The following is a 22,750-nucleotide window of genomic DNA, read 5'->3' on the forward strand; positions in this document are numbered from 1 at the left end:
ATTCAAATACGTTTTTAAATTATATAATATTGAACACATGCAAATTAATATCTGCAATGTACAGGAAAGTTATGAAGGATGAAACACCCCCAAGATCCTACTGACCTAACCACTAACACAATCATTGTCTCTGAAGCTCCCTCTGCACTTCTGTACCTGCCAGCCTCCTCGCCCATACATTACCTTTTGGGATCACTCTCTTACTTTTTTTCTTTTTTTTTTGAGGAAGATTAGCCCTGAGCTAACATCCGCCACCAATGCTCCTCTTTTTGCTAAGGATGACTGGCCCTGAGCTAACATCTGTGCCCATCTTCCTCTATTTTATATGTGGGACACCTGCCACAGCCTGGCCTGATCAGCAGTGTGTAGGTCTGAGCCTGGGATCCGCTAAAGCAAAGCACGTGAATTTAACTGCTACGCCACTGAGCCGGCCCCTATCATTCTCTTACTTTTAAAAATAAGTTCACTACTCATGGATCCCTAAATTTTTCTTAACTTTGCTTCATTTTTGAGCTTTCTACAAACGGTTTGTATATAGTCTTTTCTGGTGTGTTTTTGTCATTCCTATGTTTCTATAATTCATTTACACGTAGCTATAGTTCATTCATTTTCACTGCTATGTAATATTCCATTGTGCAAATATATCATTCTTCTGCTGAGGGAAGTGTGGGTCATTTCCAGTGTTTAGCTGTATCAGAGTGTGGCTATCAACTTTCTCGCATGTGGCTCTTCACACATTCACCCAAGAATTCCTAGTGTGTGTGGATGTCTCCCATGTCCTCTCCCTTCATAACCGAATGCACAGTCCGATGTGTTTAAGTCCGATGAGCACCTGATGGAGGCTATGGCTTGCCATGTCCAGTCCACATACTGATCTCCATCTGTGCCTGAACGAGGTTAAGTTTAGAAGACCCACTGACACTTCTAATCACTATATTGCTATTTTCACCTTTCTATTTTCTATTTTGATAAAGTAGCTATAAGGATAAAACTTAACATAGATGTCAAGTTCATGCACAAATTACCACTGCTGTAGGAATAAAGATGGAGACACTGCCAAAACAGGACTGTCTACTGGAGGGTGGCCCCCCTGTGCAGTGCTTACAACATCCCTCCATCAGCTCATGAGAGCAAATGAGAATTCACAAGGCATCAATACACAACAGGCACAAGGCAGCTTGCATGAAAGTCCAAGTAGGGGTCAAGGACCATGGCTGGCTGGCTTATCCTTTCATTGGCACTTTTCACATGGCACTGTCCTCAACTATATGCAGGTCCCCATCCCCAACCATGACTATTTGGAGCACTCATCAGAGAACTCAGTGGGTACTTAATGTTTGTTCATAGGGCAACTAAGAGGTGCCCAGAGGGACAGGGCCTCCACAGTGAAAACTCCCAGAAGCACCAGTCACAGATGACACAGTGGTCTAAGTGGTGCCCCTCATGTTGTGCAGTGGGCAGGCCCTACAGGAGAGACCAAGAGGAGCCAGCTTGTCACAACCAGGAGATGCTGAGGAAAGAAAATACAAGCCTGGAGCCAGAGGGAGCTCTCTTTTCTGCTTCTGTCTTTGCCAGTTCCAGGAAATATGTTTCTCTGGTCACTTCCTTTACCCCCAGTTCAGATGGAAGCTCTTGCCATGTTTAGTGACCATCCTGAACAATGGCAGGGGCTGTTCTGTTCCTGCACTCGCTAACAATAGCCAAAGGATCTGGGCAGCTCAGAGAAAGAGCAAATAAAAAGACTTATTTTCTCTTCCACAAAAGCAGAGCTGCAGGAGCAACATAATGGTTACTTCCTTTGCCAAGAAACTTGAGTAATGGTTTTCTGAATCCTTAAAACTGAGTCACTATTTTTTTTTTAATGGGGAATGATTAATTAGAAACCACTCATTGGCAAGTGTTGCCTGTTCCAGCCCTTCTTCAAAATGTATTTCTTCTAGAACCTGTGAATAACGCTGTGTTAACTATGCTTTTCAAAGCACCACAGGCGGATGATCACACGTACTCAGGGAGGAGGGGTCACAAGAAAATAAACTCGATAAAGTCAGAGAGGGCAGTGCTGCACCTCAGCCGTCTGCCTCCTCACCCGAATCTCTGAGGTAGTGCCCATGACACCCAGGTGGCTGGCCGTGTGGGAGCCTCCTGGGCTCTCTTTGAAGAGGAAGAAGTGACGTTCACAGAATGCGCTCCTGGTACCTCTGCCCACCTCTCCAAACAACGGGACTAGAGGTGATTTCCTCCTCTTCCTTTCATCCTTCTGTATTTTTTACATTTTCTATAAGTTGCTTGTATTCCTCACATAATGAATATATGTACTTAAAACAAAGAAGTTACATAGCCTGGGGCTGTCCAAGTTATGATGTCTAGGGAGGAAGGAGGAGGCGGGGCAGACCACAATGGGCACCATGGAATAGGGGTGGGGTGACAGCAGATCGCTTAGAAGCAGCAGCTTCCGGGAGCACCTTCCAGGCCAGAGAGTGTCCACAGCGAACCCTCGCAGCTCTGAGTTCTGTCACCTTCACAGGATTCTACACCCTTAGCCCCCAGCCCTGCTGACCTGATCCCCTGGTGGACACAAGGGCACCATCCCTCCCCACCTGCCCATTTGTCTACTCCCAGGAGTCTGCCAGGGCCCTCCCCAAATAGGCCTCCCTGATAGGGAAGGGCCAGAGGGAAGGGACACAGCAGGGCACAGGTGACAAGGGGGCTCCTGAGAGCACTCCTTCTTGCTCCTCAGAGATGTGTCCCAGAGACTCTCACACGCCCTCAGGGAGGGGCGCGGGCAGGGAGGAGCTGGCTGCGCACTCTCTGACATTTAACAAAGAGCACGCAATTTAGCATCTGCCCTTGACAATTGCTCAGCCAGCCATTTGGGGCCAGGCTTGCAAGCCCGTGCCTGGCCCCTCCTTAAGAAATGTTGGTGCATCTGTCATGTGCAAGACCAGAAATCCTAACCCGGGAGAGAGAACAGATAGTAAGTGAACACCTACTATGCACCAACAGGCCTCTCCACCTTTTCCATACTGTAATCTTGTTTAACCCCCACAAAACTCCGTGGAGAACTTAAAACCACCCATAATACAGGCCATCCTGAGATAAATGTCCTTGACATACTGAAGGAGCCAAGAGAAGAAGTAAATCATTCTAAAAGGGAGGAATCCAAGGGAAGAGAGATTTGAGTTGGGTCACTGAGAAATGAGTGGGAGTATGGGGCCAGCCCGGTGGTGCAGCTGTTAAGTGTGCACGTTCTGATTCTTGGCGGCCAGGGGTTCGCCAGTTCAGATCCCGGGTGCAGACACGGCACCACTTGGCAAAAGCCATGCTGTGGTAGGCGTCCCACGTATAAAAAGTAGAGGAAGATGGGTATGGATGTTAGCTCAGAGCCAGTCTTCCTCAGCAAAAAGAGGAGGATTGGCAGTAGTTAGCTCAGGGCTAACCTTCCTCAAAAAAAAAAAAAAGAAGAAGAAGAAATGAGTGGGAGTTTGATGAGTGGAGCCACAGGGAATGGCATTCTGTAACGGGAGAACAGGAGGCAAAGGCACGGGGCAGGGGGAGCCGCAGAGAGGGCAGGTCCCTGGTGTCCTCCAAGGGTATCCGACCTGACTCTGCAGGCAGAGGTATGTGCAGGCTCAGGGCTGCCCCACCGCCAACCCCAGCCTCCAGGACAGGAGCCGACACTGCTTCCTCCTTCTGTTGTTCCAATCACTTTGAGGACGTACCAATTGTCTCCCCGGGTCCCTAGTGCATCATAAAGCACCACAGAGGCAGGAGAGAGGAGGGAGCAGCCCAGGACCGTGAGCCTTCTCTGTTCTTAGCAACGCCACCGTCGGAGGCAGGGTGGCAGCACACTGCATCCCAGGTTCCAGTGAAGACAAGGGATTCTGCAGAGACGAAAGCACCTCACCTGGGACTGTGATCAGAAAACAAACGTCCCCAAATCTCCTCCTCTGCTGTCAAAGCACCTGGTGTCAGGTCGGGTCTGACTTTAGTCACTGACTGGGTGGGGTTGGGCTGACACCAATGTACCATCTTGATGTGTCGTTTAATATAAAGTACATTTCTAAGCGTGGGACACAGCTTGCCATAGAGGAAGCAGCCCTCTGTTGTCAGAAGACCCGAGTTCTCTTCCTGGTCTTGCCAGTGACTTGCAGGCAGCCTTGGGCACGTCACGGCCGCTGCCGAGCCGCACTTGGCTTCTCTGTGAGATGAGGGTTCAGACCAGGAGCTGAAGGTCCTGCTGCCCCCATTCCCACAACCTGGCATCTGTCACACCAAATCATTAGCTCTCAGAGGGCAGGAAGCACTTCTGTCTGTTTATCTCAGACAACATCCCCAGCTTGAAAACACAATTAATCCATGGACTTATTATTCTAATAGTTGATGACTTTTGGAGAGGGACGATGGCCAGCCCATCTCGGTCCCTTAAACAGGCCCTTCTATGCCTGCATAACTCGAGGGGAGGGAAATTCCCACAGCCTCCTCGCCTCCCATTCCTCAAGGGGAACAGAGCTGAAGTCCTGGCAACCAATCCCACACCTCCAGGCCCCTGGGGCCCAACTAATCCCATCCCCGGGGCACTGGGCCCCCCACCACGGCCGGGGACTCTGCAGCCCGGCTCTGGGAACCGGGGTTCCTCCCCACTCCGGACCTACGGTTGGGAGCCAGAAACCGAGCAGCTTTGTTGTTTTTCTACTTTTTTCCCTCTTCAAGTAAACTTGCAAATGTCAATAACCAGACACAAACACGCACACGAAGACATATTTCTCAACTCTCCAGCAGCTTGCTGTCGCTCTTGCCAGCAAAAACAAGTTCAGCTTCCTGGCCCGGCTTATGTAAGCGTGAGCAGCCCGGCCGCCCAGCGCGTCCCCGCGGACACGGCCCAGCGCGCGCGCCCGCTAATCCCCGCGCCCCAGGGCGCGAGCAGCGGCGCGGGGCCAGGCCGGCTGGGCCAGCTGGCAGCGCAGCACGGCTTCCCGCCCCCCGATTTGCAGTGGCACAGGATTTCAGAAGGGGTCAAGGGTCCCTTCTCAGCGATAAAGGCCTTGATGTGAAAAAAGGTGGCTGTTGAGAAGTCTCCAGGAAAAGAATGTGGGCACCTCATGTCCACACAGGAACCAGTGCAGAATTTGGTCCCACGGGGCCTAGAACAAGCCCCAGTGTTCTCTGTCCCCTTTCCCTACATTCTCCATCTAAGGACTGAAAACAATTTCCTGACCCGCGATGGAACAATAATCACAACAATCATGACCCCTTATGAGTACTTACCCCACGCCGGGGCTTTACCTAAGAGCTCTCCGCTCCTCACAGCAACCCTGCAGGGGAGGGAGGCTTGTCCCCTTTTCACTCTTGAGGCCACTGAAGTTCAGAGAAGTTAAGGAACTTGCCCAAATTCACCCAGCTAGTGAGGGAGGGCATCTGCACGGGGTACAGGTGAGTCTGGCCAAAGGCTCTCTCCAGGGGGCCAGCTGCCCGGCTATGTCCCACCTCCCAGCCCCCCCCATCTCTTCCTCTCTCCCAGTTTCCTCTCCTCTTCCCCGCTCTTCGCACGCCTTTCCACCCATCGCAGAGGCTCGGGGAAGGGAGCACTGGGGGTCGAGGGGTATGTGTAAGGGGGGCGAGCTTCCTCACCCACGGCCCTGCCGCACCTAGTACTACTCGGGGTCACCTACAGGGACACGGGAGCCAAGCACTCCTGGCCTCTCTCCTTCCACCCTACAGCAGCAGCACTTGACAAGTTCTACTTTGAAAGCGCCCCCACCTCTGACTCCCAACCTCTCACTCTCACCAGGTCACCCACTGGCTTGTCCCTAAAATCCCCAGAATGTCCTCCCTCCCCCGTCATTTATCAAGAGGTCAGCCTCAGGCTCTAAGCCACCACCCCTGCCACCTTCTCTAACTCTGCTCCCCACCACCTCTTGCACAGCCCTCTTCCCAGATCGCCACCCCCCGGGGACAGCCCCCTCCCCTCTTGTCCCTCTAATGTGTTTGTATTCCTGTACCTGCTTGTATTTGTCTTACATTTGGCGGAGTCAGTATTTGCCTTGGCGCGGCCTCCTCTCCATCCTTCCGCACCATGGACTATACACCTCTTGGAGAGAGGGCCTGGGAGGACCCTTTGGACCCATAAAAAGGTAACGCTGGATGCTGACTCAGACACCAGCACGTGTGACCAGCTCCTCAAGAGAAAAACATTTAATCCTCCCCTGGCAGCATCAGAGATAATCAGCTGGCCTCCAGCCCAGGTCTGGCCTGGGTCACCTCTCGGAGATTATAAACTAATTAGCGGAAAAGATATCTAAGGACGACAAACAATCCGACTCCCCACCCCACCGAACCTCAAGAAGCAGACTGAGAAATAAATAGATTAAAGGGTGTGAAGAAGGACCAGTGCCCACAGAGGGACAAACACAGGACTTAGGTCCAGAGAGGGGCTGAGTTGGGTCCACAGAGTGAGTGCTGAGCTAAAAGTTGCTCTTCTAGGGCCTTAAGGAAGGGCACTTAAGGATGATTTAGGCCAACCTGCCCATGTTTATAGATAAGGAGATCTAGCACCCAGAAGTCACGCAGCCAGTGTGTAGCGTAGCCAGGACAGAACCCGGGGCCCTGGGATTCCCTGTCGGGTTTATCCCATGGCCTTTCCAGGAGTACAGCACGAAGGGTCCTGTCTTCCCATCTCTGATCTTGGAGTCTAACCAGGAGCCTGGCTCACATCAGGGTCTTTCACGTGTTTGTGGAAGGTGGGGGGAGGGCAGTGGGACGAAGGGACCTGATGTATGCCCCCCCATCCTAAACCATATCCACCACTCACCCCCCACCCCCAGCCTCCCCTCCCCTACCCTTTTAGCTATGAGGAAGCAAAGCTAAAGATTTAAGAAGTCACAAAGTGGAGGTGTGGTAGGGAGTGACTGGAAGGGGAGGCCCCTGGGGCTGGCAGGTTCTGTTCTTCATCTGAGTGGTGGTGACATGGGTGTGCTCAGCTTGTGAAAATTCATCAGGCTGTTAGATTTATGCTGAGTGCTCTCTTCTGTGTGTATGTTACACTGCCAGACAGTTTTACAAAGGCCCTAACATCCCCACTCCTGCAGTCCCACAACTGCCTGAGCTCAAGCCTGTCTCCCTGCCCACCCCCACGTGCCATGAGCTTGTGTACACACATGCACACACAGTCACACACACACACACACACTGGTCCCCCCCACTCCACATCCCCAGGAAGAAAGCAGTTCAGAATGGAGAGCAGGCACATCTATGCTCAGGGTGACTGTGAAACCCGCATTCCCGCTTTCTGCCCAGCCTGTACCCCTCGTCAATAAGCCACATCAGGCCCAGCATGTTCTGAGAGAGGAAGACTCAGTATTGTACATGTGTCAGTGCTCCCGAAGCTAATCTCTAAATTCTACTTGATCCTAACAAAAACACCAAGAGGACTTTTTTGAAACTAGGCAAGCTGATTCTAAAGTTCAAACAGAAAAGTAAACAAGCAAAGATCGCCAGGAGAATTCTGAAAAAGCAGAGAAATGAGAGGGGGATTAGCCCAACCGAACTTTAAAGCCTATTAGAAAGGTATAGGAATTAAAACAGTGTGGTACCGGCACAGGAGGAGACAGACAAAACCACAAGAGACTAGAAAGTTCAGAAATAATAATAACCAATAATAGCTTAGTCTGCACTATTAACTTACACTTTAAAATGGTTAAGAAGATAAATTTTATGCTATGTGTATTTTACCACAATTTCAAAAAGCTAGCTTAGTCTGGGTGTTGGCTGTGCACAAGCACCGTTCCAGCACGCACCTGGATCACCCAACTTGACCCTCCTAACAGTCTGCCTTACAGAAGAGGAGGCTGGTTACATGGCTAATTACAGGTGAGCCCAGATTCACACCCAAGGCAATTAGGCCTTGGAATTTGTGCTTTTAACTACACACTATGCTGAGAAGCACAATAAACCCAAGTATTTACACGAATTTGGTATATTCTAAAGGTGACTTTTAAAATCTGTGGGGGAAAGATGAATTATTCAATAAACTGTAAAGGGACATCAGGTTATGACCAGGGGAAAAAAGTTAAAACCACACCTCATACCTTACTCCATGATAAATTCAAAATGGATCAAAATCTAAGAGTAAAAAACTCTTCAAGTTACCAGAAAAAAAAAATCCAATTAAATATGATAAAAAACCTAGAAGTCTTAGAAGACAAACTGGAGGAAAATATTCACAACTCCTGTCAAAGATAAAGGATTAAATTCCTTAAGATATTAAGAGCTCCTGTAAACAATAAAAAAAGGCCCATAAAAAATGAGCAAAGAACATGAACAGGCAGTTCATAGACATAGATTATGCAAACGTCTCTTAAACATGGAAAAACTTACACAGTCTCACTCAGATAAGATAAATGCAAATTAATTCCACACAGACACCATCTTCTGTGTAAGTACCAGTTTCATAATACACTTTTGGCAAAGGTCTGGGGACACAGGCGCTCCCTTGCTGCTGCTGGGAGTAGATTTGGTGCAACTTCTCTTCTCTCTCAAAATTACAAATGCACATGGCCTTCGACCCATAGATTCCCCTTTGAGGAATTTATCCTGCAGATGTTCTTGCACTCATGCAACCTGAGGGACATGCAAAGGTATTCCCCGCAGTGCCATCTGTGATGGCAAGACAGGAAGCAAGCAGATGTCCATCAAAAGGAGACTGGATAACTAACCTAGGTGTATCGATACAATGAAATACCAAAAAAATTAAAGCAGTTCTTTATCTAATCAAAATAACTGAACTCTTTCTTAGTCCACTGGGTGCAATGGTCAAGAGTTCAAGCCCAGGATTCAGACACACCCAAGTTCCAACCCTAGGTCAGTCACTCACTAACTATGTGACCTTGGGCTAGTTTCTCAAGCTCTCTAGGCCTCATTTTCCCCATCCATAAAATGGAAATAATAAGAATACCTACTTCAAAATGTTGTTGTGAGGATTACATTAGATAATTAATGTTAAAACCTTAGCAGTATTTTCAGGACATACTTAATCTCTCAAAAAAATGTGAGCAAGTGTGATTACCATTCCCACTGTGTTAGTGCGTCTTTCCCCCTTTCTGTGAGTTCTCATACTATTGCCTCCCACTTTCCTCCCATCAAAATGGGCTCTTAGGATCAATAACATCCATCAAGCACCCACTTTTGTTTGTTACACCCTCAAGAAGTATTGTTCTGCCTAGGCTTGAAGTGACTTGCCACAAGGTCGGCTGGCTGGTTAAATGGGCAGCCACGAGGCAGACATGGATGGTCTGACCACTAAGCTGGTTTCTCTCTGCTACACCAGCTGCCTCTCTTAGAGACAGAGAAAGCTCATTTATAGTGACGCGTGGTTGCAAAACGTCCCCTGACTGAGTGATATGAATGGATATAGGGGAGAAGATGGGGGTTACAGTGCAATGGCTTAACCATACACCATGGCCTTCAGTATTCTTCAATATTGAAGAGAAGGCAGCGGACACTTCCTGGGACAAAAGCAAGGCTATCTTTGCCACACCAATGGGTGTGGTGTTGGTGAGTCTTTAATGAGGATACTGTGAAGAAGAGAGACAGTGACCTTGACCTTGACGTCCCTGTGCTTTAGGAAGGGTGGGAGTTGTTGGCAACACACGTGATATAGTGGAAAGAGCAAGGTTCAGAACCCTGTCTATCACTTCCTTGCTGTGTGATCTTGAGTGAGTTATTGAACCTCTCTGAGCCTCAGTTTCCTCTCGCCTACTCAAGGACATTGCTTCAGCACTTCTCACCTCTCTGTCTGTCAGTGTTTCAATTCTACTAAATCATTTCCATCAGCATGTAAACACGCTGATATTTCAGTCATCTTTATAAAAATCCCTTTTCTTGACCCGACTTCTCCAGCCAATGAGCACTCCATGTTTTTACTCTCCCTTACAGCTAAAATCCTCAAAAGAGTAGCCTATACTTGCTGTCTCCAGTTTCCCTTCTCCCACTCTCTGGTAATTGACCTCCTGATCTTCCCCTCCAACAAAACCTGCCTGTCCCACAGCCTATGCCATCCATGCCACGGGTCTAACACTCCTCCCACATAAGGCTGCTGTGCAAACAAGACACAGATGCAAAGAACCCAGCCCAGCTCCATGCACACAGCTGTCACTCAGGACAGTAACAGTTCCTATAACCATCATGAAGAGAGGGAAGACCAAAGGATACTCTTTGGGAAAGGAAGTTGGGAGATGGAGGAGAATCGAGAACAGGTGCTGGGGAGACAGCCTGGATGTGGGGCTCCAGGAGCACACTCCTGAGGGTAGAGCCACAGGGCAGAGCAGGTGGGGGCAGGTGGGAGTGGGGGAGCCTGAAGAGGTGCAGCTAGAAGTCAAGCCTGAACCCAGGACCAGCCCAGAAAAGCCCAACTGTGCCAGAGACTTCGGATCTGTCTGGATCTCAAGCCCAGAGGAGACAGTAAAGCACACAGATTAAATACCCAAAAAAAACTCCCCAGAGGCTTCACCAGAGAGGGTCTGAGAGTTATCCCCTTGCCATTCCAGCCCTCAAAGATTCTCTTCCAAAGACTCAGACCTCAATGGCAGTTAATGGCATGCTGTTTAGCACTTCCCTGTCCAGTTGGAGTCTAAGGGACCCAATGGCTGAGATCTGGTCTCCCCAGAGACACCCCCAAGCTTCGCCAGGGCAGGAGGCACCCGTACGTCCCCAAGGAGCCCTCTGCTCCTCAGGTAGTCCCAGATTGCTAAAGAGGAGGCAGGAATTTTCCCACCCAAGATGAGAGTATAAGGAATCCTAACTGTTTTTATATTTCCTTTAGGCCTTCATTCAAATAGCATCTTCTGGGTGAGAACTTCTTTGGCCTCCCCTCGAAGGGATCAATTCTGCATGCCCCCTCCATATATACCCAGTTCCTACCTCCCTCCCCTGCTTTATTTTTCCTCCTTAGCACTGGTCATATCAGACTGTATATTTAATTTACATCCCCACCAGAATGAAGCTCCAATGAACCATGAATTTTTGTTTGTTTTGTCCACTCTGTATCTATAGCTCTTAGAACAGTGCCTGGAACACAGTAGGAGCTCAAAATATTTTCTTCAAATGAATGAATGATTAGCTCCACTTATTTGAGTGCTCGCCGTCTGCTAGGGACTGTTCTCCATCTGTGTACAACACCTCACTGAGCTCATTTCACCTCCATAACCGCCCCGGGAGGTAGCGTAATTATCTACACTTTCAGGAGGAGGACAGTGAGTCTCCAAGAGGGAAAAATCACTGAAGTTCACGTCATTTCTACGTGGCAGGGCTGGGCAGAGATCTGCCTGGCTCCAAAGCCTTAACCATTACTTGTACAAGACAAGCTGGCTTCAGGGGGAGGAGAGAAGGTCTGGATAGGGCTAAAGGAAGAAGCAACAGAAAACCTCTGGAAGAAACTGCTCAGTACTCTAGACCAGCGCCATCTAGGAGAACTTTCTGGGAGGATGGAAATGCTCTATATCTGCCCTGTCCGGTAGCAGTGTCACATGTGTCACACGAGTCACATGTGCTATTGAGCACTTGCATGTGGCTAGTGCAACTAAGGAACTACATTTTTAATTTGACTTCATTTTAATTAATTTAAATTTAAATAGCCACACATAGTAAGTGGCTATCGTATAGGAGAGCACAGCTCTAGACCTTTAAGACTCACCAGGAAAAGCCCAGATGTGGTGATGGGGATGCTCTCACTCACTGGGTCAGGCAGGCAGGCCTGGTGGGAAGGGGAAGTGGGGGAGAGGGGAGGGGTGCACATGAACAGCAAGCCAGCACCTGGGTGCTTTGTGTAATCCTCACGAACACCCAGCAAGGGGAGGATGTGTTTACCCAGTTCGCAGGGGAAGATGCTGAGGGTCAGAGATGAGGTCCTGCTGTCAGGGTCAGTGTGCCTGCCGCCTCGGGTCTGGGTCCTCAACTGGAGGAGCTTTCTGTATCCATCTTCCCCCGCCCCCTAGAAGGTTTGTCCTTGGGTAGTTGGTCCCAAGCAGATCAGAGAGCTGGGTCCTCTCAGGGATTGACACTTGACCATTTTCAAGCTCCTTTCAGGGTGCAGTCCGTGTGGCTGGTCCCACACAGGCCCCCTAGGGCTGTGCACGCTCTCAATCAATGTTTGCTGCAGTGAATAAACAAGGGGCAGAGCCAAAGCAGGGAGAAATTTCTGGCAACTAGAAGCCCGATGGGGGAGGGCCTTCATTCAGTTCTCAGTCACACTGGTTAGCTAGCCATCCTCAGATTTGTGAAGCACGACGGGCATTTGTTGAAAAGGACATTTCTCAAGCTTCACTCCCAGATATGTCTCTTTGGTAAATCTGGGGTGGGGACCAAGAATCAGCATTTTTGTCAAGCCCCTATCCCTCAACCCCCAACATACACACACACACACACCAATTCTGGCACAGCTAGACCCAGAACTTTTGAGAAATACTGATTTAGGGTGAGGCTAGGAATGCAGGTAGGCACTGAGGGCAGGAAGAGATTGCCCTAAAGGGAAGATCAGAAGTTGAAACAGGACTTTGAGAGACTTAAAGGTGAACGTGCTTGTTTTGCGCACCGTCCTGCAATGCAGAAGGCAGAAGGAGCCTGAGTCATCCGTGTCCAGGCTTCCACGCCCAGCTCCTAAGTCCCAGCTAGTCCAGGCCCCAGATGGCAAGTACACCTGAGCAGCCCTGCCAGCTGGTGGGCCTATGGGCAGCCACTGGGCCCAGGGGAAGCACGCTGCCTGGCTAGAAGAGCCCGTAGCCTGGAGAGCCAGCGGATTTCCCCTCTAAACCAACTCCAGCTACCGCTCCCCTCTCAGCCCCTCACTTCTCCAAAGCGAGACATCTCACAGTCATTTGCTCCATGCTTCCTGTACGATGTCTTTATTTTTACTCTCAAGTTTGTGGGCTGAGTCTGTGTGGGTGTGGGAGGGGAGCTGGGTATTTTCTACCCCTCTGCATTTTCCTTCTGCGATGGGAGGGCTTTCACTTCCTCCCCAAACTCTCGGTTCTGCCTTTCATGGCCGTTCAGGCTTTGAGACCATCTTGCCTGTCCCTCCTGAGGACCAGGGAAACAGAGAACTGACTGCAACTGGCTACCCCCGAAGTGCCTTGTAACCACTTAGGAGCCAAAGGAAGCCGCAGCCACAGTAGTAACCTCCCTGGGGCAGGTGAACTGGGGTGTTGTGTGAGGAGCAACAGAGGCAGGCAGGGAAGCCTTGCTCACTCCTGGGGCCACCCCAGGCCTCAACCCTGCCTTGCATCCCTCTAACACCACGGTGGGCAAGCCGAGGTCTCCACTTCCCTTTCCTTGACCTCTTCTGCCCCAGCTCTTAGGCAGCAGGGGTGACTCCCAGCTTGCCCCCAACACCCCCGCAGCTCTGGCTTCTGGGTTAGTTCTGTGTTTTAGGAGTCTTGGAGATCTACACACTGGAGCACAGGGCATGGAGGGGTGGACCTCCACCAACCAGGCCTGACGACCTCCCATCCCAATCTTTCTGAACCTCAGGCTCCTCTTTGGAACAAGGTCTATTTAGATCCAATGGAGGATTAGAAAACATATGTAAAGTACAGGACGCCTCAATCGACAGGGGCTGTTACTGGTGGGAGTAATACATGTGTGCTGAGAAAAGAAATCAATTTATTTTCTTCTTTCAAGCACAAGGAACACAACTATCCAGAAAGCAAAGAGAGCTGCAGGCACACCAGCCCCTAGCTCTAGAAAGTTATCTCCCAGCAGGGTGAGATCAGGCTGAGGGTGTTCACCCAGGGTGGGAGCACAATGCAACCCAGCAGTGGCTAGAGTCCCCCGTCTCCCCAGCCATCTGTTCCCAGAAGCCTGCCTGCTGCCCCCTTAGTTTTCCGTCGTATCCTCAAAGAAGCTCTCAGACCCTAAAATAAACCTCTGGAGAAGCAGTTGCCCAGTTGTCTAGAGGAGAGACTGGACAGGCAGCTGGGCATGCCGCCAGAGCACATAGAAAGGCCTGGCTGCTGGGGGCAGATTACAGTCAACAGGAGCAACAAGTGCCTACTGCCCTCTGCCTCACCCCTCCTTCTATCGTCAGGAAGGGGAGTCCAGTGCGCGCTGGCCCCAAGACGTCCCAATCCCCGGCCAACCTCCCCACTTAGGTTAAATTCTCAGGGCTGGGGTACACAGTTTGCTAGAGCTGGTGTCTACTGGAGCAAGTGCGTGCAGCGGGAGGGTCCATGACTCAGCGCCCATGATGTCAGTCCCTTCACAGTCAGGGCACTGTCATCCACACATACACCCAGGGGGCTGAAGGGAGAGCCAGGCGAGGTGGCACCCCCTCCCCCCTCAAAGCTAAGAGGCAAGAGCGGCGCTGGTACAAAGAACGTCCCAGGAGCGAACTCCACCCCGCTAGGGCGCGCACTTGCGGGCATCTCCCCTTAGAGTAACCCGGGGCGCAGTTGTGTAAAGGCTCTTGGGGGCACCGGGAATGAGACACGTGAATCAGGTTTCTGAATACACACCAAGTGCTGTACGCAGACCGCAGACGCTGCCCGGCCACAGGGCAGTTAAGCAGAGCGCGCCGGCCAAAGGCGCAGGACACAGCAGGGGTCGCACCAGCGACCGCCCGCGTCAGAACAGCTGGGCCAGCCCGGAGCCCGCATCTTGTGCCCGCGGGGACCTAAGCTAGCCACTGAAAAGGAGAACCGTCCTCCCTCTTTTCCTCCCTCTCGCCACCCGCAGTCTGCGGCGGCCACAGCGGTTTGCCCCACCCGCCAGCTGCCCCAGCCCTCCAGGTGCGCTCGAAGCCCTTACCCAGCGCGGGGCAGCCCCCTTGGGCCAGAGCCGCCCCCGGCGCGGCAAGCAGGGCGGTCAGCAGCGCGCAGCAGACGGCCAGCATGCTTCCTCCTCCGCTAATGCCCCATGGTCCCGGAGCTGCGGGCGGGCGGGCGGGCGGGTCGGACGGAGCGGCCGGGGCGGGGCGGGGCGGCGGGCGGGCTCAGGCCCCGAGGGCAGCCCCCATCCCCGGGGGGGGCCGCGCTCCGCACGCACGGCGAGTCCCGGAGCCCCGCGCCGCGCTCGGCTCTGCTCCCTCTGGCCGAGCTCGGTGTCAGTGCGACTTCCCACTTGCACATGACTCAGAGCGGCGGGCAGTCCCGGCAACGCAGGAAAACATTTGAGGAACTCGCGCTGGAGTGTCTCTAGGCCGTCCCAGGGTGCTGTTAGAAAAGTCCGAGCGGATGGCGCAACAGCCCCGCGTACCGGCGGACCAGAGTGGGTGGCTTTCTGCCGCAGCACCGCACCTGAGCCGCGAGGGCCGGAGACCCCGAGCCCGGCAGGGGCGAGCTCTACCAGGACCCCTCCCCCGGTTCTGTTGGTGAGAGGAGGGGAGTTAGACAGCACTGGCTTTTTTTGATCTTGGGTTTGGTGAACAGGATTACGCTGTGAAAAGAACACCTGGAGAGCCCTTGAGGAGGCGATGTGCCTCTTTCTGTTTTGGTAAATCAGTGCTTGGCAGCCTGGGTTGCCGCTTGGTATCACCTGAGGAACCCTAAAAACCCCCGATGTCTGGGCCCCCCCTCCCAGAGATTCTGATTTAATCGATCTGAGATGAGGCTTAGACATCGGAAGACTCATTGCCGTGGAGGTACATTCTCTCTCCGTGCCGCCTGTTCCTCGCAGCAAGGCAAGGAGACGGGTCAGGCTTTGGAAACAGGCAGGTAGACCCGCGTTCCCAGCCAGACCTCCACCTCCTGGGTCTGTGACTGCTGTTCGCACTCTGAGTTTCTGCTTCCTCGTCTGTCAGATAGAGATAAGAAAGCCTGTACTGGCCAGTATGCTTATGAAGACCCCAGGAGACTCATCCCCACACCTGACACAGGGTGTGGACCGCAGGTGCTCAATCGATGTCAAAACCTGCCTGTCCACCCTCCCGATTTGACAGATAGAAACTCGTTCTTGGGTTTCAGGAGCAACCACAAAGACCTCTTGAAAGGGTCCACCAAGGTTACCCAGGGAGCACGAAGCTGACAGGGTGGCCTCAGAGCCGGGTTTGGAGGAAACGAAAAATGCTGAAATAAGGTCTAGGCTGAGAAGCTTTTGGACCAGCAACTGCTCATTAGAATGTGCTTTTTCATTTTGGGCTTCAGGCTGATCCTAATGAGGCTCAAGGTTCCTGGGGTAGCTGGAATGGGCACGGCCTGCAAGGAGTCCCGAAGTGGATAGGACCTGGCATGAAGGAACAGAGCTTCTGAAATGCAGCCCTCAGACCCAGTACATCTGGGTCTCTCTGTGGGAACCACCTACCAGCAGTGCTGGGTAGAACCAGGCACATGCCCTGACCCACCCGTGACGGAGGCTGGCCTGGACAGGCTCGCTTCAGCCACACCCATCAGCAGGGAAAGAAAGGCAGTTGGGAGGGTAGCTCTTTTGGACACTAGCCCTCTCTCCTTCTGTTTGAAATGGGGTTGCAGCAGGGCTGGAAGGTGGCTCCTACTGTGTTGTCCCCTTCCCCTCTATTTGTGGCAGATGCAGCCCTGAAAATAATCAAAAGAGGACTACAGGCTGCCAGCCTGAAACCAGAAGGCTGCAGAAAGCCCTGCTCAGATAGGACAGTGTGAAAGAAGGATGTGGAAGCCCAAGAACAGGTGTCTCAGACCCCACCTGGCTTCTGCGCCAAAGTGGGCCTCCCCCTCTCGAACCCACCAGTGTTCAGCCTGTGTCCCGGAGTCAGACAGATGGAGTTCCCATCCCAGCTCTGCCACTTGCTGGCTATGTGACTTGGGCAAGTTATTTAATCTTTCTGAACCTCTATTTCCTGATTTGTAAAATGAGAGCAATAAAACTCAAATTTTGGTATTGTGGTTCAAATTAAAATATCTGGTCCATCTTTATTTTCTCAGCCTCATTTTCTGCATCTCCTTGCCCATGAATATAATTATTTTTCAACAATATTATTTATGGTGTCTCACCTCCACAGCTTTGTCCAAGCTACTCCCTCTGCCAGAAATTCCCCTCCTTTGTCCCACACCGGACTCACTGTTTTCCGGCTCAGCTGGGCTGTCTTCTCCAGGAAGGCATCCGGTCTCTTCTCTACTTCCCTGGAACCCTATCTTCCACAAGGTCGGATTAGGTGCTCCATCTCTGTGCTGCCTCAAAAACTTTGTTCACCCCCTACCGCCTTCCTCCCTGCCACACCACAAAGCTCATCTCTGTATCCCCACTGCTGAGCAGGGCTTTTGACTGGGAGATGTGGCCCTCCCTGGAGGGAGCAAGCTCCCTGACATCTGTCACTCCCCATCTGAACTCTACACTAAGTGAAGGTTCAAAATTCATGGGCCAACATTCCAGACTCTGTGACAACAACCACTGATAAGGAAGAGAAGGCAGCACACCTGCACAGTTCAGCCTGACCTGCCCTCTCCCGGATCTGATTCCTGATGCTAGCACCCATGCGGGCACCAGCATCTCATCCTGGCTTCTCGTCCCCAGGGAAGGAGAGAAGACTCAGGCCTTGGGGATGTGGATTTGCCCAGAGCTCCAGGGCGAGAATGGGGATTTCGGGTCACCAGAAAACAGAAATGAGAACCAGACAGGGCTGCAGCACCCTGGGCCTGGGGACTTTAGGCACGCCGCAGTGATTCTGCAGCAGAAGGAACAAGGAGGACTTTACCCAGGGCACCTCTCTCAGGTAGGCAAGCTGCATACAAAGTGCTTTCCCATACACAGTCTCCTTTGGACTTCTTAACTCTGGGGGCTAGGAGATATTGTCTCCAATTTTCAGATAAGTACAGTGAGGCTCAGAGAAGTGAAGTGACTCATTCAAGACTGCACAGCTGGAAACTGGCAGCTCTAGAGTGAGGTCTGGCTCTGGGCCCAGAACTCTCACTGAGGGAGGGTGCAGTGGGCGCAAAACCAAGGACGCTGCGGGAATCTGTCTACCCCATCACAGCAGGCCCTCGGGGGCAGTCTGGAAGGCGAGAGGAGAGCAGCAGAACCTGTCCTTCAGAACATCTCCTTCTTGGGCCTCCAGACCCTCTCCCCGCAACCAGTGCGTGTTCCTGCAATTGCCCTCCGTCTCCCCTCGACGGGGAAGCTCTGGGCTGGCACAGCTTCCATCAGACTGCTTCCCAGCAAGCAAACCTGCTCACCTTTGACCTCGAGATTAAGCTTCTTAAACTTCATCACTGACAGAGGTCGGTTGGAGGCCCCATAGAATAAATGCAAAGATTGTTTTGAATCCGAAAGGTACTTATTCATCATCTGCTCCTCCTTCCCTCAGCTTCAAGAAGTGGAGTGGTTTGCCAAAGAGGACACAGGTAGTTAGTGACAGCCGGTCAAGATTGCAGATATTCTGACTCAAAGGAGTCTTTTTTTTTTTTTTTTAATTCCCACCCTGCCCCACCCCCCAGGCTTGGGCTGCTGTGTCAGGGCTATTCCCAAAACAACACCCTTTGTTCTCTGGTCACCTGTAGGGACAATGATCTTGCTAAGCAATACAGCAGGGGGGTGGGTGGGGCTGACACGCAGACCCCTCCCCTGGCCTCTGGCCTGACTAATCAATAATTAATGGAAGGTGCTGTAGATTCCCTGAAACCTTCCCCTCCCATTTCTCGTCAGTCAGGGAGGAGGTCCACAGTAGGTGGGCCAGTGGAGGTATAGTATGCGGGGCCCCTCTGATCAGCAGAACTCAGTGTCCTAGGCCAGTGGCATCCCCCCAGAATCAGGCCCCGGCCAGGGCCTGGTGCCCTCAGCCTGCCTGGGAAGACTTCTCCACCTCACAGCAGAGGAATGCAGCGTCCCCAGCTCTGGCACAACACAGACTCACCCCGCTCGCTTCCCAGCGGCAGCAGAGTTTAATCCATTTTCTGCTCCATTTTCCGTTGCATCACCAGCTGAGCTTACCCCAAGAGAAGAGATTTATAGACCATTCTCAGAAAGGGGTTATAAAATCTCCCCTTCTTGTCATATTTCTAGAATGTTATGATTTTGTAAGTGTTAAAAAGCAGCACAATTAAAATTAAATATAGAATTAACATATGATTTAGCAATACCATTTCTGGGTATTGAAAGCAGAGACTGGAACGGGTCTTTTACACCCATGTTCCTGGCAGCATTATTCATAATAGCCAAAAGGTGGAAGCAACCCAAGTGTCCATCGATGGATGAAAGAATAAGCAAATTGGTGACTCTATGCAGTGGAATATTATTCAGCCTTAGAAAGGGAGGCAATTCTGACACATGCTACAACATGAATGAAACTTGAAGACATTACGCTGAGTGAAATAAGCCAGAAACCAAAGGACAAATATTGTATGATTCCACTTATATGAAGAACCCAGGGTAGTCAAACTCATAGACAGAAAGTAGCATGGTGGTTCCCAGGGGCTAGGATGGAGTAACTGTTAATGGGTATGAAGTTTCAAGATAAAAAGAGGGGCCGGCCCTGTGGCAGAGCGGTTAAGTTTGTGTGCTCCACTTCAGCGGCCCAGGGTTTCGCCAGTTCGGATCCTGGGCGCGGAGCATCACTCGTCAAGCCATGCTGGGGCGGTGTCCTACATGCCACAACTAGGAAGACCCACAACTAAAAATATACAACTATGCGCCGGGTGGTTTTGGGGAGAAAAAGGAAAAATAAAATCTTCAACAAAAAAAAAGAAAGATGAGAAGAGTTCTGGAGATGGATAGTGGTGACGGTTGCACAATTATGTGAATGTACTTAATGCCACTGAACTGTGCACTTACAAATGATAAATTTTCTATTGTATCTATTTTACCATATTTTCTAAAAACATCGCAGTTATAAGATTAAGCAAACCAGGAGCTTGAAAATTCAGATACACAAAATAGATGTATTACTCAGTAGGTGGGGAAGGGGAGATGACTCGTTACTGAAAGATATAACATGAAATTCCTTTAGAGAGTAGACTTTTTAAGATGCAACATACAATAAAATTCTATGTGTGCAGACTCTGGAGCCAGACTGCCTGGGTTCAAATTCCAGCTCTGCCATTTACTAGTTCTTAGACAAGTTACAGCTCGTGCTTCAGTGTCTCCATCTGTAAAATAGGGAAATAAAAGTACCCTGATAGGATTCTTATGAAAATGAAATTAGTTAACATAAGTAAAATGTTTATAACAATGCCCAACACAAGGTACAATGCCCCCGGTCAATCTTGTATGAGTGTTTGTTAAGTAAATATAAATAAGTAAATTTTCCCCAACACATTCTAGATGGAAGAGTCCATCTGAATGGACTCTTCATTTTTTAGTTATGGCTCATTATGGCACCTGTAAAATGAACAGGCTGAAATAGAAGTTCTAGCTCCACGGGTTTAACGGTGTTCTGAAGTGGAGAACAATTTCCTCGCAGACTTCACAGCCACGTTTGCCTCTGCTGTCAACTGCAGTCTCTCATCAGTGCTGCGGCCTCTGTAGTTACTACCTGTGTCTGCCATTTTACCTTTCCTGGAAGATATTCTAAATTTGGATTTCACGAGTATGCGTGAGCTGTTTGTTCTTGCACTTCCCAGCAGAGGCTGCGTTATGCTCCGGATTTTCGCAGAATGAAGGTTGAGTAATAATTACCCTTCACGTCACTGATCATTCGCTCCATTTGCCTTCATTCGCGAGCTCTTTACAACCTTTCCTGTGCGCATCACTGTCTTCCTGAGCCCAACTGTCTGAATTCGAATCCAGCTCTGCCGTTGACCAGCTGGGGACCTTGAATAATTTCTAAACCCCATTCTTTAAACCCCATTTTCTTTATCTGTAAGATGGGAATAGTAAGAGTGTCTACCACACAGGGTTGTTGTGAGTATTAATTGAGAAAACTATCTAAAGTGCTTAGCACATTCCTGGCCTCCCTCCCGTAAGTGTCAGCCTGAAAATGATAATAACCTGCATGTGTGGTACCTTCCCCCAACCCACGGAGCAGAGGAAGAAAGTAGATGTTACTTATAATCTTTTTTTTCTTGTTAGCTGAAATTTCCCTCCAAGGGAAAACCTATTAACTATTTTCATGAGTCTCTTTCCTAAATATATTATACACTTTTCTGGGCCATAAAATGGATCATGCTAAACATAATTTTATTAAATCTGAAGCAATATAGCGTAGAGATTTAAAGCTTTTGAGTCGGCTAGAATTTAAAAGTCAGATAATAATAAGTGTTGACAAGGATGTGAGGAAATCAGAGTCCTCAGACACTGCTAGTAGGAATATAAAATGGTGCGGCCACTTTGGAAAACATTCTGGAAGTTCCTCAAACGATTAAACATAGGTTACCATATGACCTAGCAATTCCACTCTCAAGTATATACTCGAGAGCAATGAAAACATGTGTCCACAAACATTTGTACACAAATGCTTAAAGCAACATATTCACAATAGCCAAAAGGCAGAAACAGCCCAAATATCCATCAATGGATGAACAGATAAACAAAACGTGGTGTTTCCATACAATGAAATATAATTCAGCATAAAAAAGAATGAAGAGAGCCAGCTCCGATGGCCTAGTGGTTAAAGTTCAGTGCTCTCACGGCTTCAATGGTCTGGGTTCGGTTCCCAGGTGCAGAACCACACCACCTGTCTGTCAGCTGTCATGCTGCAGCAGCGGCTCACATACAAGAACTTGAAGGACTTACGACTAGAATATACAACTATGCAGTGGGGCTTTGGGGAGAAAAAAGAAAAAAGGAATGAAGTACTGACACACACAACAACTTGGATGAACCTTGAAAACATGATGCTAACGAAAGAAGCCAGTCACAAAAATTCACATATTCTATGATTTCATTCATGTGAAAGTCCAGAAGAGGGAGATCTATAGAAACAGGATGCAGAGGAGTGGTTGCTTAGGGCTGGGGGCTGGGGTGTATGAGGGAATGGGGGGATGACAGCTAGAGGTTATGGGGTTTCTTTTTGAGCTAATGAAAGTGTTTGAAAACAGACTGTGGTGATGGCTGCACATATCTACAACTATACTAAAAATCATCGACTTGTACACTTTAAATGGGAGACTTATGTGTATGTGAATTATATCTCAATAAAGCTGTTTAAAAGACTAAATAAATAAAACTAAATAAATTGTTAATGCTTTTGAATCAGACAGACCTGGGTTGAAATCTTTGTATTAGTTATTTAATCTTTCTCAGCTTGATTTCCTTATCAGTAAAGTAGAACCAACAGTAGGCCCAAAATCATAGGGTGGACATGAGGATTACGTGAGATAACGTGTGTGAATTGCTTAGCACAGGGCCAGGCACATAGTATTAACTCAGCATATTGCTAGGAAATACCTAACACATATTTATTGTATGCCAGCCATGTGCCAAACTTTGAGCTTGGCACCACAAGAAGTACAAAGATAAATAAGATGCAGATTGTGCCCCTCTCATCTTAGACTAATACCTCCAAGGATCCCGCTCTTCCTGCCTTCTCTGGAAACTCAGACCATGAGTTACCTCTCTATTCTTGTGTGACATCAACCTCTCCTCTCTAGTGAGCCTCCCCTTCAACAGTTAACACGCTCTACTCTCTCTTGTCTTGAGAAGCAGCTTTCCCTGTGCACCATGCTTCTTTCTAGTTGCTTCCCCGTCTCTTTTCTACCTACAGTCAAACTTCTCCCTAAAGGAACTGAAAGAGTGGAACTTGCTCACCGTCCCTACTTCCTCACCTCCGTTCCTTCTCCTCTGTGTTTTGCTTCCACCTCTCCCCTGAACTGTTCCTTCTAAAGGCACCATTCATCCTACTGCCTTTCCCTGAGAGCATCCT

General features: G+C 49.9%; 1 protein-coding gene across 9 annotated transcripts in view; it reads right to left on the minus strand.

Annotated features, from left to right (window-relative positions):
* Positions 1-15,095, minus strand: part of IL6R (interleukin 6 receptor) — a 61,220-nt gene extending 46,125 nt beyond the window's left edge. For 2 of the 9 annotated variants that reach the window (XM_070268125.1, XM_070268126.1), the window contains exon 1: positions 14,794-14,992. In XM_070268125.1, the coding sequence (XP_070124226.1) occupies positions 14,794-14,878 (85 nt within the window). In that variant the 5' untranslated portion in view covers positions 14,879-14,992. Of the gene's footprint in view, positions 1-3,719; positions 3,883-14,793 lie in introns of those variants that run through there. The other 7 variants (XM_070268122.1, XM_070268120.1, XM_005610076.3 and 4 more) reach the window with 7 other exon arrangements.
* Positions 15,096-22,750: the final 7,655 nt, after the last annotated feature.

Source organism: Equus caballus, chromosome 5 (assembly GCF_041296265.1).
Source record: "Equus caballus isolate H_3958 breed thoroughbred chromosome 5, TB-T2T, whole genome shotgun sequence".
Classification (NCBI taxonomy): Eukaryota; Metazoa; Chordata; class Mammalia; order Perissodactyla; family Equidae; genus Equus; species Equus caballus.